The sequence below is a fragment of the Ictalurus punctatus genome, chromosome 18, assembly GCF_001660625.3.
Source record: "Ictalurus punctatus breed USDA103 chromosome 18, Coco_2.0, whole genome shotgun sequence".
Taxonomy (NCBI): Eukaryota; Metazoa; Chordata; class Actinopteri; order Siluriformes; family Ictaluridae; genus Ictalurus; species Ictalurus punctatus.
The window spans coordinates 136288-152324 of record NC_030433.2 but is presented as its reverse complement, the minus strand read 5'-3'; the positions used below and the strand labels follow the sequence as shown (position 1 = coordinate 152324).

The window sequence follows — 16037 nt, the reverse complement described above, 5'->3', positions numbered from 1 at the left end:
CTAAATGATTTAAAAGTGACCCTCTCAACATTAATTAATAAACAATTATATTATGTAAAAAGCATTTGAATTCAAATTAAGACGTGATCGTGCACAAAACAGTAGCAAATTAATCACAAGAAAGTCTGAGAATTTTCCTATTTATTTGTCTGACTCGAGTCTGCCATCAGATACTCTCATTGTCATGATGCGATCGCAATACGTCTTGTTTCTGAGGCTGAGTATGCTGAGACCACTAGCTCATCTGCTAACCTTATTGTAATATTAGCAGCATTTTATATGCTTATTGATGGTAGTTTTCAGACTGATTAAGAGGGAGTGTGTTGGTGAGTACTAGCTACTCAATTCGTTAAATTTCCAGACATGCAAGTACACTTGTTATATTAGGCCTATATGTTTGTTATATAGCTGTTAAAGCCATGATGTCAAACTAAATTAAAGAAAAACTGAAGAAGGAGGCAGTGAAAGGGACGGCTTCCTTATCAACATGGGTGAAAAAAGGTGAACTAATATGAGACAGATAGTTGGCATCAAATGTTTACAAAGAGTTAGGCTTGCTGCGATAGTCGGTGTTACCGGTGTTCTTTTCTGCCATACAACAATTACCCTTGTGTCCTGTGGCACCGCCCCAACTATCATTTTGCTTTTTATATAAATAAAATCCATTTAGTTCAGTTGGAGAACATTCAACAGATGCTAAAAACTGAAAGTGTCTGCTCCATTCAGCATGAGCTGCAGAGTCGCTGCACAGAATAATAATGAACCCACTTTTCATTTTCTTTGTAAAATTTTCTCTTTTTTTTTTGAAGGCAAAAATGACCAAATTTAAGAGTAAAAAGCTAGTCCAGCAAGCAGTGCTGCAGTTTTATGGAAATCAAAATGCTGCTGCCAAATGTAAATTTATTTGTGAAATGAATAATTTTACTGACTTTACAGTAAGTGACATACAGTGGGTGTGTCACTACATTTGTGGATGGTAATCCTGTAGTTTTTTTTTATTTCATAATGTTAAATTTAAAAAAAAAATGATTCTTTAGATTCATCTCTCCACTAAAAGTTGCCGTTTTGTTGTAATTATTTCTATGAATATAAAAATAAAATACCATTAGATTATATTAGTAGCCTAATGTCATTCTCATATTTGTTAATGTGACCACACACAGTCTGTTTACAGTGTCTACCAGGGTAATAAGAATATGTAGTTAAATTAATGTTAGTAAAGTAGTTAAAGTAGTAAAACTAGCTCTTTGGTGATATAGCCCTTTTTAACATTTGAGTCCCTGCCCCTGAGGAACTCTCTGCACGTCCCTGTTTTCTTCTTATTTATTTCCAGAAATAAGCAATGTCTCTTTAAGAGCGGAAACCTTGGCTGAAACTCTATTGTCCAACCCCCAACAGTCATTGAAAGTGTCAATCAGCGCGTGGTGCCCTTTGATGTTCGCGCTACCCGACTTGTCTTCTGCTCAAAAGCAGTATTTGTTGCAGGCCGTGACTACAATACTTTTCATCCCGCCGAGGTCCTATTTTCTCTGATTCCTCTCAGATAGTTAGATCCCCTAAATTTACAGAAAAATTACAAAAGTTTCTAACAGGAAAGTGGAAGTATATTTTGTTTGTTTGGGTTTTGTTCTTGTTTTTTTTTTTTTTTTTTTAAACAAAGACAAAATGCCACAGCTCAATAGCGGAGGGGGAGATGATCTCGGAGCCAACGACGAAATGATTGCATTCAAAGATGAAGGAGAACAAGACGAGAAGATTGAAGAGAACGCGTTCACCGAGGGGGACTTGGCCGATCTGAAATCGTCGCTGGTGAATGAATCGGAGATCAGTCAAAACTCGCACCCACCGGTAGTATTTTCTCTCGTGTTTGTTTGACCTCATGTTTTGAACTCTGTGCTTTATGTTTTGAGGCCATACGCCGCAGCAGAGTGCTTTCTGCTCTACATGCGTTTTCTACTGGGTTGTTGATGGTCAGTAACCAGCAGTGGCCCGTTTGAGTACAATAGCCTAAAGTTTATTCCATCCAATTCAATTGTTCCGAATGCGTGCAGGTGGTCAGAACAGGACACCAGGAGGAGCAGAGAGTGTACGAGGAGAAACACAGGGAACATCTCGAACATCTGAACGACGGTGAGTGTACTCAAGCTGGAAGTAGAAATAAACCAGAAGAAGGCTAGACGTAACGGAAATAATTGCAGTCTCAGTTCTATAGGTTAATTCTATTCTTTCCTGTTACTGTACTACGTGTATACACATACTTTTAAAATTACGCGTCGTTTTCTGTTTGTTATTGTCACCTGGCTAATTTGTTCTTACATGAAAATAATCCACGGCCTGAGGCGAAGTGGGTTTATTTTGTATAACATCACAGAACGAAGTGTACTATTCCGCCAATACCACTGCGATTTATTAAGGATTTTAAATTTTAATTTATTAATCAACGTTGCATCGCGCTTTTTAACCGTTTATAGTTAGATTTAATCTTATGTAACGTCTGCGAGACATAAGCTTAACTTTCTTTTCAACATCTCTCTCTCTCTCTCTCTCTCTCTCTCTCTCTCTCTCTCTCTGTTCAAGTTAAAAAGAGAAAAATGCAGCATAAAAAGCATGTCTTGTCACTGAGAAACCGGAAAGTGTGAACAATTCTGTCCTGAAAAATCTCCCATGGCGAAACACTTGGTGACTGTTACAAAGGGCTGACACTGGGGACTCCTTCCATAAATGTTACACAAACGTGTCAAAAAGCTTCACCAAAAAGCTTCACCATATCAACGATTATACCTTTTTCTCTGTTAAATAACAATACACTGTGTCAAATCATGTTTATTACTGGAGTGTCCACCTGTGAATGAGCTGTTGCTATAGAAACGAAAACGTGCACATTAATATAAACCAGTTGTTTACGTAGTGTCAGAACTATTGCCGTTAAAGAAACTTGCTCAACACTTTATGATCCTAGAATTCACCCGCGCTATCGGGTAATTTAAAATACACATTTTTCTTTGATTAATAAGTTAATTACGGTACTTTAATGTTGACGTTTGGTGGTAGGATACGTTCTTATTGTACGATGCATTAAACCATTCTTCATGCCTTACTGCGATATAAAGATGGGCTACCCAGTTTATTTTTAACTTGGAACGTAGGGCATTAATTTCACATGTGAAAGTAAAATTGATGCTACTGTAAATACAGCAAATGTGCGTTAAAGCGTTCCACCATGTATTTGAACCTGGGACTGAATTAATCCCTCATAAATATTTGCCCTTTAGGCTTTGTCAGTGAGTGAGACTTTTTGTTATAACATATCACATTTCATATTTTAGTACCAAAGCCTCAAGATGCAGGGATGTACAAAGCATCAACATATTCTGGATACCCGTTCCTGATGTTGCCGGAGCACTATCATCCCAATGGACAAGTGTCACCATCTGTAAGTTTCTTATTGTCTTTCTTCATTGCACTCATAAGTAATTATTTTGTAGTGTGAAGTCAAGCAAAGATCCATCTGACTGGCCAGATCTGTCTTCTCCTAGTCAGATTTAAGGAAAAATATATCTTGATTCATTTTAAATCTAGATTCATGCCATCAACATGCTAAGCTATAGCTGTAAGAGTAAAATTATACATTTACTTTGAAGATGTTTGTCTTCTTCATGTACAGCTGCTAAGTGCAGCCTTGTAGATGAATGCATTGTTTTCAGAACACAGGATATATTGCATTCTAAATGTTTCCATATAATTTTCATAACAAGCATTTGAGCTTTTTATGTTGCTTAGAAAATCATTAAAAAAAATTATAACATGAAATAATAATAATAATAATATTAATAATAATAATAATAATAATAATAATAATGTGTAGGTGTGTTATGGTGTTTAGCTGGATATACACCTGCATATACAGTGGAGTCCAAACGTATGAGACCAAATTGAAAATCTGGGATTTGTTTTATTTTATAGAAACAGAAAGTTTTAGAATTTACAAAATTGAAAATTCTGTAAATTTAACTCCTTTGTACAAAAGGTTAGATTTTCCTTGAGTCTTATCCCTTCCATTGAAGAATGTGTTCAGATGACACTCTCATGAATTTGATTTTGCTGCCAAGCAAAAAGGGGAAGGTACTGAATAGTAAGAAATTCTGACATTCAAGAAAATATTTCTTAGATTGTACTTTTTAAAAGTTGTTGCTGATGATATAATTTGTATTGAAAACCTTTGTCTTAAATTGAAAATACCAAACAGAAGCATTTTTCTTGTGGTCTCAGACCCCATTGTACATGTGTGTGTGTGTGTATATATATATACACACACACACACACACACACACACACACACACACATACACACCGATCTGCCATAAAATTAAAACCACAGACAGGTTAAGTGAATAACATTGATTATCTCGTTACAATGGCACCTGTCTACGGATGGGATATATTAGGCAGCAAATCAGTGCTCAAAATTGATGTGTTGGAAGCAGAAAAAATGGTCATGCATAAGGATCTGAGAGACTTTGACAAGGGCCAAATTGAGATGGCTTGATGACTGGGTAGAGCATCTTCAAAATGGCAGGTCTTGTGGGGTGTTCCTGGTATGCAGTTATTAGTACCTACCAAAAGTGGTCCAAGGAAGGACAATCGATGAACTGGCGATGGCCCATGGCTCATTTATGCATGTGGGGAGCGAAGGCTAGCCCGTCTGGTCCGATCCCACAGAAGAGCTCTTGTAGCACAAATTGCTGAAAAAGTTAATGCTAGCTATGATAGAAAGCTGCCAGAACACGCAGTGCATCACACCTGCGTATGGGGCATAGCCACAGACTGGTAAGAGTGCCCATATTAACCCCTATCCACTGCTAAAATCACCAACAGTGGGCATGTGAGCATCAGAACTGGACCATGGAGCAATGGCAGAATGTGGACTGGTCTGATGAATCACAATTTCGTTTACATCATTTGGATGGCTGGATATGTGTGTGGCACTTACTGGGGAAGAGATGGCAATAGGATGCACTATGGGAAGAAGGCAAGCAGTGTGATGCTGAAAAACCTTGGGTCCTGGCATTCATGTGGATGTTACTTTGAGACATACCAACTATTGTGACACGTACTTTGACACGTACCTACATTGTTACAGACCAAGTACATCCCTTGATGACAACAGTATTCCCTAATGGCAGTGGCTTCTTTCAGCAGGATAATGGTCCCTGCCACACTGCAAAAATTGTTCGGGAATGGTTTGAGGAACATGACAAAGAGTTCAAGGTGTTGACCTGGCTCCAAATTCCCCAGATCTAGTATCTGTGGGATGTGCTGGGCAAAAAGGGCCGATCCATGGAGGCCCCACCTCGCAACTTACAGGACTTAAAGGATCTGTTACTAATGTCTTGGTGCCAGATACCACAGAACACCTTCAGAGATGTTGTGGAGTTCATGCCTTGATGGGTCAGAACTGTTTTGGCAGCACAAGGGGGATCTACACAATTTAGGAAGGTGGTTTTAATGTTATGGCTGATCGGGCTACATCTATATAGCTCTATCTCTCTAAGAATATTATGTGTGTATATATATATATATATATATATATATATATATATATATATATATATATATATATATATATATTCACACACACACACACACACACACATACATACACACACACACACACACACACACACACACAGCCTTACACATATATACAAACTTTCGGTTGACAAAGTTTTAGGTTGGAGAGTAACCTCTTCTGTTTCTTGTTTTTTCGTAAGCTTTCTTTGCCAAGAGTAGTTTCTCAAGCAAATGTATTGTTTAACTTTTTGGTGTGGTGCTCTATTGGAAATTTTGACACATATTTTGACGCATTTTCATACTCTGTATAACATGTATAACATAATATGTCAAGGAAAAAGAGCAGGAGAAAGCATTAATATTGATAAAGTGACACTGTGAAACTATTCAGCAATTAAGGGGTTATTTTTCCAAAATCATGTAGTTCTACATTTCGCACTAACTGACCAAACATTTGGAATTGTCTAATGTCATAACATTGTTAGTATTCATGTATAACAAATGGTCTTTCATTTGTTTGACATGTATTAGGTCCGTTAATCCCTTATGTCACTAAAATGCATGAACTGAAGAGAGAGTAAAAACTGTATACAAGAGAATCTTGTATCTAGACTTTTCTAAGCTTTCTAGGGAGGACAATAAAAATGATTGGGCCTGACATAGTGAGCATTAGTCTGGCCTGGCACATAGTCGGCATTCCAATTAATTCCAAAGGTGTTCAGTGGGGTTGGGGCCAGGGCTCTGTGCAAGATATTCAAGTTCCTCCATAACAACCTTGGCACACTATTGCTTTATGGACCTTGCATTGTTCACAGGGGCATTGTCATGCTGGAACAGGTTTGGGTTAGGTCTGTTCCAGTGAAATATTAATGCTACAGCGCACAAAGATATTCTAGACTGGGGTCTTCAATCTTACCCACAAAGGGCTAGTGTGGCTAAAGGCTTTCATTCCAGCCAAATAGAAGCACACTTGATAGGTGATTAGAGACCAAGATGAAATGAAGTGCAATCAGTTGTAGCTCCTGTTTGGTTGGAATGACAACCTGCAGCCACACTGGCCCTTTGTGGATAAGATTGATGACTCCTGTTCTAGATTACTATATGCTTCAAACTTTCTGGCAACAGTTTGGGAAAGGCCCACATATGGATGTGATGGTCAGGCGTCCACATACTTTTGGCCATGTAACATATTTACTTAGAATTATGTAATTATGTAACCCTAACTTGAGGATGAGGATATATGATATGGTTTTATTATTATTATTTTTAAAGTAGACAATATTTAATGATTTTCTGACGGCTATGATTCCACTGAATCCCTGCAAGTGAAAGAGTTTAAAAGATCTATCAAAAATTCACATAAATATTCACATAAATATTTTGGAGAATATAAGGAATTTTGGGGAAAAAAAGGGCAGAAGCAAAACATTTGCTTGAGGGGAAATATAATTTAATCTTTAATCTTTTATATGAGACCAGACTGTCTTTCTGTTGAAACTTTGAGAAATGCAATGCTATTTCACACTACACAAGTAGCCGAATTGATTGAGCAAATCCTTCTGATGATCAGGTAAATGAGGAGCCTCTAAGAGGTGGTCGGAGTCTCATTTCCAGAAGATCTCGAGCATCATTTACATGTTCCCATATGGCACTGCTGTTCATCTTGTTCACATGCTGGGAGGTTATATTCATAAGGGTATGATGTGCAATCCAAGTGATAGATACGTTCAGAAAATCTGATTTTGAAATTACATGCACGTAAATAATCTGATTTGGGGAAAACTACGGTTATTGGATTTCTTTCTAAACACATAATGTATACACAAATATAAACTACATTTAGATGATTATTTTGCATATGTCTGTATGCTAGATGGAGTGCCGAGTAATCAGGCCCAGGCATGCAAATATGCCTACATATGATGCTATTCTGGAGCTGTAAAGTTACACAAGAATATGGATTTAGAGAGACATTGGTTGCAGTGAACTATGAACTGAATTTATTTTTTATAGGCCACAAAATAAAGAGAGAACACTGCAGAGCTTTTCTGTCTAGGACCACTTTATTTCTGACTAAAGTCTAGCAGTCCTTGTAATCCCATTTTGTTTCATCTTTCTGTACTTTTCTCACCTACTGTATCTTATGTCATCAAAAGACTTTCACTAAGTGAGTCAGTCTGTCATGTTTATTTATATGATGTAAAATGAAAGAAAATCCCCCACCTCAAGGTAACCATGGCTCCCAGATCATAAATGATTGATGTCAGCAAGCCCAGATTGATGACACATTTATGGTCTTCAGAGGGCTTTTTGCCTTATGAATAAAAAAACCCCTAAAATTATATATATAACATGTTGCTTGCAGCCCAAACATAGTAGTGTGTGTCTCTAGATTGGAGAACCTGGGACAAACAAGGATGGAATGGCAGAAGTGCATCCACCATGTCCTCTCCCAGGTGTGTGGGAAACCTGCATGCCCCATATGATCGCCGCCACTCAAACGGTTTTCTTGAGGGGGTGAGTCATGGAGAAGGAAGGGGATGTGAGGAGTGTAATGATTGCCTTAGCACAGTGTAATACATTAGAGCATATGAAATTCCCTAGTAATACGAAAGCCCTGACAGAATGAGAATACAACCTTCATAATATTACTGTCCCCTTTTTTGAGCTTTAAAAATACTGTCAGGTTTGTGTGGGTATGTGATATGTGGTGTGATACTTTATATTGTAAATCACTATGAAGACATGAACTGTGACCTTTTTCCTCATCTTCCTGAGCAATGTTTCATCGCAAAGTTCAGGTGTTCACGCTACACAACTAAACATACAGTATCTATTCAGCAGTATTGACTACAGCATGGGGCAAAAAAGTATAGATAACTTTAAAAACTTGAGATGTTTACAAATGTTTGCTGTGCTTGTTTACGTGTGTCTGTAGTTTACCTTTGCACAAGTGAATATTGAGTGTGTAATATAGTAATATAATAATGTGGAAAGCTTTTTAGAGTTTTTTTTTAATCTTTATGATAATTTCTTTTCAACACATATGTTAAGAAATCTTTCATCTCTAGCTTTTACTAGTGTCTATGAGAAGTAATTTTGTACAATTATACAATGGATGCCATATTACCATTAATATTGTATTAGAGCCACTCATACGCATGTTATATGGACCACAAAAAAAAAAGTACCTTAGTTAAGCTGCTTTCACTGGACCAATTTTGATGATCCTTTGTAGCTATTCTTAGAATCTTTATTAATTGTTTTATCACCTGTTGTGTTGACTTGCAGAGAGCAAGATCTGCCACATGCCTTTATACACTTCTTTCACCAAAAAGCCTAGTGTGTTGACACAGCAATGCACAAGAAAACAAAAAAGAAAACACAAGAAATGAAAACTGATAAGTTTATGCTAGATGTGTGTTAATACAAACAGAGTGTGCATACTTTCTGGTACGCCCATGTACATGTCTGTTTCCATATGTGTGACTCAATGGGTATCAGATGGGAGTGGGATTTGGCTGCTGTGGCCCCATGCGGCTTGGGAGGCTCCGCTGGGTCTAGGCCACACTAATTCAGGGTGTGTGTGGTGTTGGCTGACCATAGCAGTGGGAAGTGGAAGAAGTTCTCCATATGTCCCAGTCGAGAACCATCCTTCTTTTCTTTCTTTCTTTCTTTCTTTCTTTCTTCCCATATTTGTATCTTATAGTTCATCATGCCATCATACAAGAATGTGCATTTTAGTCAGCAAGGATATAAATAATAGTTTATGTTAAACAAGCAGCATATTTCTACAGTTTTCTAGATGAAACCAAAAAAGAAGTTTTTGCTCATTTTCCATAACACCATAGAAAGGCTTCAGGTGCTTTTGGCTGTATTCATGTTTGCATATAACATTAGCATATAGTTGAAACGATATATGATATGATGAACTAACCCTGAATTACAGAGGCTTTATATTATCAGCATGTGCATGTATTTGAGTGATATTTTAGGGAGCTGAATTGTACCAGTTGTAAAGTGTGTCACAATTTGATTCTGCCTTGCATTCTGCCGCATTAAACAATAAACCAGTAGTTCCTCAAAGGTGAAAAAAGCAGCAGTTATAGTACTGAATGTGTTCATTGAGTTCACTTGTTCATTATAAGACCATTCAAAAGTTTGGAAGAGCCACAGCTTTTTGATTATTTCCAAATATTGCAAGATATACACTACCCTGATTCTAAAGACTTGCCTCAACTTCGCTCAACAGCTTTGCCCCAGTCTTACTTAAAAGTTTACATGTGGAAATTTGTTGGAAACCAGCATGTTGCTTCTTAAGGTCTCAATTGTCCTGGTGTGAAAACTTCTCTACCTCAAGAGAGCAGAAGTGAGGAATAAATGAGTGGTTCTTGGTAAAATCCAAAGTGGTCTAACTCAATGCTATGGCCTTGTTCAGAATGCATTTCCCCTAGAAATCAAACATTGTTGTTCCAAGTATTTTTTTTTTCTGTAAGGAGGGGGTTTCCACATTGACAAGTTGTTCCATTCAGATATTATGGAATGTGGTTTTCCCATGTGTTTTTGTCCCCCTATAATCAGGGGTCCAACTGGGAGCATTTACCTACCATAAATAGAGCTATGCTTGTGGGATTGAGAACAAAGTCTTGTAGCTAGAAAACGGGGGAAATCATTTTTAAAAATAGTACTATCAGTGTGAATATGCAGTACTAAGTTTCCTAGGGCTCATTAGAAGCATTTTAATATAGTGCATGAAAACTATTACAAAATCATTAAATTGGTCTGTTCCTTTTAGACATTTTAGAGTGTAGTCTTTGAGCTCTGTGTTTTCATTGCTATTCAGCTGTGATCAACACACATGCATGGTGTGAGCATTGTGGTAACTGCACTGCACACATACATCTTACATCCTGTGTTCAGTGTTATCAAGGCCAAGTCATTCTACAAGAGTAGAGTGATGAGGTATAATGTGGTTAGGCTAAGAACTGTCTCAATGTTTGTACATGAGTGTTTGTGTGTATCTTTGTCTGGATTAGTGTAACATGGCACATGATTGTAGGTGGCAAAGATGTTGAGAGAGGAGAAGGCATGTCGTCTTTCTCTAATTTGGTTTTTATCAGATGAATAGAGTCGGGCAAACAGTTTGTGAAGCTGTGTTGTGGCAGAAGGGAGTCAGCAGTAAACACTGAGAAGTTAAAAACCATGTAGTGCACCTGGCACACCTTACTTTGAGCGACTTTCAACAGTCAGATGCATTCTCATCTTTAGCGTTAACCGTTTCGCAATGCTGTTGTCAAAGAACATGTGCACATAATGTTTACTGATCTCTCTTTACTGCCTACACAATCCCAAACTCTAAGTCCCACACATGTTTTCTTCCCTTGATCATGAAAGCCAGATTTGTGGTCCTGAACCTAAAATAATGTTACTGGGTACATTGATATTGCTGGTTTCCAAACTGAAATAAGCGAAGGGAGCAGTCTTATCCCAAGATGATCTGCAGTTGGCGATGCAGAAATTGTCTATGTGTGTGAACAGCTACATTCAAAGACACCAAAGTGCTGTTGTGAAAACAGTGTCCTTGTTGTTTCATGGGGCAAACATTACAATTGCATTACAAGGAAGCTTCATGAAAAGGAGGAAATCCTACATGTATCGGTGGCTGGATTATAAAGAAAAAGAAAAGCAGAGGATCAGGTCTTTTACGACTATGTTTTATATTTTCATTTATATTTTCAATTTCTTTATAATATTAACAAATAAGTTAAATATTATTAACTCTAGCATTTAAAAAAATGTACATCTGTAGCAATATAACATTTTTACAGAAGTCAATTGCAGTCCAACTAGCCTCAGGCCACATGCAAGGTGCAGATTTAAATAGCTTCTATTTCTAATCTAAGTACCTGACAGGTGAATTAAGTCATTATACTGCTTGAGGTAACAGACAGTCATTCTTAATGAGGGAGGCTATGTTTTGGCTAAACATCACTGGGTGTATAGCTCTACACAAATGTTGGGTTTGTGCAAGTACAGTTGTTAGGTGTTGTGGTTTACCATGGAAAACAGAGCAAGCACGACTGTTACCTGAGAAACAAAGTAACTGTTATCATGGGAAGCAAATCTTCTCAGCTTTTTGTTTCTTTTGCTACAATATATGCAGGTTATATAGGTTATGCTAGGTGTGTGTGCGTGTGTGTGTGTGTGTGTGTGTGTCCTCTTCAGGAGGTGATATGCATGCTGAATCTAGATAAGGTCTGGTGATTTATTTGGCTGGTCTAAAACCTTCCACTTTTCCCCTGATGAAGTTGTTTGTTGTGTTGCCAGTGTGTTTTGGGTCATTGTCTTGATGCATGATGAAGTTCCGCGCAGGGATGACGTCATTTTGTACGCCAAAACCCGGAAACCACTTAGCAGTTTAGCCTTTCCGGTTCCATCCCAAAGTCAGTGAGTTTTTTGAATGGGATTTTGGTTAAAAGCCTGAAATAAGGTCTGTGGTGAACACAAGTTCAAAATATTTTCAGGTTTTATTCTACGACATAAAATACGCCAGTAAAACCCCACTCATGATTTTTTAAAAAGCTTTTACGTGTATTGAAAAAGGCGGTTGCTAACTGTCACGTGATGAGGGTTTAGAACGGATGCAAGTGCAGATAAGAGCTTTATTGAAGAGAGGCAGACAAATCCAAAACATGAGACAATAGCGTGGCCAAAAACAGGCAAAAGGTCCGGTGATCGGCAAACGGGCATAAACAAGAATCAAACAGCAGTGTCGAGAACAGGATCAAAACTATGAGCCGTGAAATTATGAACAAATGTTTGGTACAAGGAAAACTCATGCAATACTTCGTGTCGAACAATGAGACACGAGGGGTTTAAATGACAAATGTAATTAATGACACATAAGGGAACAACCAATGACAATACGGGGCAGAGACAGGACAGAAATCATAACAAATGCACATGTAGAAAGTAAACAAAGTCAATGTCACTAAAATGACGCTTGATCGAGGGGAAATCGTGACATGAACATGTTGCTAAATGGGACTACAGACGTTGTTGAGGACATTAAACGTCATCATGCCGAACAGGAAAAAACTTTGCCGATAAACTGGTTCAGGTGTGCTGTGCACAATTCCCAAAATAAACGTGGATGAAGATTCGTCCACCGAGTAAATCTCCATTATACAAAATGTTTTTTTGAAAAAATGGTCCTTTTCTGCATTCGCCGGAATTGTTTTCATTCGGCTGCATATTGTTATATTTGATGCATATTTTCATTTACTTGATGGCATAATTTATTTTTACTTCTCCTATATTTTGGGTACAGTTTTATTTATATTTTACTTCTACGAGATGATGCACTTTAAGGACCAGTCTAATTTGATGTGAAGACTTGTACATTAGCAGGAATGTAGCACAACATGGAGGTGAAAGCAGCGGTCTGTTTATTTAAATGCGAGAGTGCAATAAATATATGTTCCTAAAATCAATGAATAATCCTGATCTCAATATTGATCAAAATAATCGTGTTTATCATTTTAGCCATAATCGTGCAGCCCTAGGACAAATAAAGACTCCAAAGGGGACATTAATGCTGGAATTAATTCATTGTAAACCTGAATCCAACAGTTACTGAATAACTGAATTGTGGTTACAGATGCAGGTGTATAGCTTAACTGCCGTCAGGACAAGCAGAGCAGAGTGCTCTAGGACAAGCAGAGATGTACAAAACAGGAAACGGTATCAAATACATCAGCTGTCAGATACTTCTGAAGCTTTTACCCCCAAATATTTATCGACAAGTCCAGGACTATCAGAACTTCAACAGCATGAGCAAAAATTTATATGATAATATGTTATATTAAGTAATATATTAATATGAACTGATGCAACAAATGATTTTTCAGCTGATACATGTGAACATACTGTATACTGTTTTTCCTTTAAAAAAAACCCCAAAAAGTCCACAGTTTTCAATAGGGCTTAAATCTGGAGACTGACATGGCTATTAGAAAATACTGTTTTGTGTTTTTATTAGGGGTTCAAGCACCAAAGGATCCTATTGCAGTTGTTAGGATTTTTCTTTCTTTCTTTCTTTCTTTCTTTCTTTCTTTCTTTCTTTCTTTCTTTCTTTCTACCTTCCTTTCTACTTCTTCTTCTTCTTCTTCTTATTTTCTGACTTAAAACAAACAATTGGTCATGGTCAGTAGGTAGTACTTCCTCCTGCTACTCAAGTAAAAGAATTGGGCCTGATTGGCCTAATGTTATATATGGTATAGTGGAGAATTTTATGTTTTGGTCAATATCTAATTTTTTATCCCATCTGTTTTCTGCTGATTCTTTGGGTTCTCCCAAATAAAAAAGCCTCAAGAACCATTTATCTGCACCCATTTGGATTTTTTAAATAAAAATGTAATAATTTACGTAATACGCAAAGCATACTTTTGTAAACTAGTCCTAGGATTTTTGGCCTATCTTCAAAAATTTGGTGTGAAACTCAATAATTATCAAAAACTGATATTTATAAACAATATGTCCACCACATGTCAGTCAATAATAATGAGTAGGAGCCTTATTTACTTAAATAAGTAAGTCATGATTGCTTGTACATATTCACACAAAACATGACAGGCTTATAATGGACAAGATTCTGAATTTGGGACAAAATGCTTGGGACAAATTTGGGGCATGGTCATACATGGCGGAGCTAAGTTCAGATAACCGTTTCTCAGGAAACGTAAGTTTGATCCAGCTAAAACTTATCATGCATCTATGTTCTAATCTGTAAGTGGATTTTTTGATGGTGACCTAATTAATTAAAAAACAAGGCCACCATTGGCCAATCAGCTTTCAGCAGGCATTTGACCTGGTACTTTTTTTTAGGTTTTTTTTTGCTCAAACTGTAATAAATAAATAAATAAATAAATAAATAAAAAGCATTTTGGACCATTTAACTCCACCCATTTTTGATAATCTGTATAATATGAAAAACCTACTTTTGCAAACTAGTTCTAGGAATATTTTGGCCAATCTTCAGAATTTTGGGTCAAATTACTCAACAGAGTCTGAATCTCAATGATTATCATTTCTAAGGAGGTGGAGACATGTTCAGTACAAGGGTCTGAGGATGTCTGCAAAAAGGTAGTGGCATGGTCACTTAAAGGGAGTTAGATTCAAATAGCTTTTTCTCAAGTACCAAGAGCTGCTAATCTGTAATTGGATTTTTAAAAATCACTGAATTACATAAAAAATATGTCCACCTTCAGCCAATCAGCATTTAGCAGGCATTTCACACAACTATCATTGAACTTTTATTAAAAAAATCTAAATAAGTATATTAATGTATGACCTTTTTATTGTACTGTGGAGCTTGGCAAGAACTGGCCACTGTGAGCACTATTTGTGAAGCATGCCTGGAACTCGCAGATTGTCACTTGGGGCTTTTTTTTTTTTTACTCAGATTAAGTCTATAGCCAAATCTTGGCGGAACCAACCAGGGTTTGTAATAAAATATACCAGTACCTAGAATTTATCACAAATGCACCACCATGTTTTACAGTAGATATCTTAAAGTAGGTGCTTCCCTCCTTTTTCCCTAAATGTAGTAATAGTTGATTATGAAAAAAACTAAAACTCGAACTAAAGCTAAAAACAAAAAACCCCCATACATTTAAAATCAGACTATAAGCAACCCTATTGTGTGTGCTATGCTTAGAAGTTCGAAATATAGATTCCATGTTTGTCAACGAGGTACCTATGGCTGAATAAAATGATTAACTAATATTGGTTAAATGTATTCATGTAGAAATCTGTCATTAGTAGCCTTCATACAATTGATATAAAAGGGCTACACACCCATGTTAAAGTGGCAGGTTTTTGTGAAGTAAAAAAAGAGAAAGAAACTAAGATAAATCATGTCAGATATTTTACCACGTTTAATGTGAAATTGAAAACTATTCAATTAAAGTGAAAAACAATCAAAAATCTTTCAAGGAAAAACCCCCAAAACGTACAATAACCTAGTTGCACAAGTGTGCACACACTTAAACTAACACTTTGTTGTTGATTTTATTATACCACTCAGGCTTTTTGGGTAAGAGGCTTTCAGCAAATCTTGACTTTGTAATATTTTCCTACTCTTTCTTGCAAAAACATCTAGATCTCTCAAATTGTAAGGGAATCTGCTGGGCACAGCCTGCTTCAGGTCACTGCAGAGATTTTTAGTTGGATTCAGGTCTTAGCTCTGGTTAGGGCATTTGACAACAGTTATCTTCTTTTGGTTAAGCCTTTACTTTGTTAATTTGGATATATATTGTAGGTCATTGTCATGCTGAAAGGTGAAATTAATTTTTTTATCTTCAGCTTAATAGCAGATTCCTGAATGTTTGGCACTAAAATCTACTGGTATTTCTAGCTATTTATGATTCCTTTCACCTTGATAAAACCTGCAGTTTGAAAAGCAG

The 16037-nt window shown here is 36.9% G+C and overlaps 1 protein-coding gene across 14 annotated transcripts in view; it reads left to right on the top strand.

Annotated features, from left to right (window-relative positions):
* The first annotated feature begins 1415 nt into the window (after positions 1-1415).
* Positions 1416-16037, top strand: part of tcf7 (transcription factor 7) — a 90317-nt gene continuing 75695 nt past the window's right edge. For 4 of the 14 annotated variants that reach the window (XM_053688000.1, XM_017492530.3, XM_017492532.3 and 1 more), the window contains exons 1-3: positions 1417-1848; positions 2052-2130; positions 3327-3433. In XM_053688000.1, coding sequence (XP_053543975.1) covers positions 1666-1848; positions 2052-2130; positions 3327-3433 — 369 coding nt within the window. In that variant the 5' untranslated portion in view covers positions 1417-1665. Of the gene's footprint in view, positions 1849-2051; positions 2131-3326; positions 3434-16037 lie in introns of all 14 variants that reach the window. The other 10 variants (XM_017492527.3, XM_017492529.3, XM_017492531.3 and 7 more) reach the window with 5 other exon arrangements.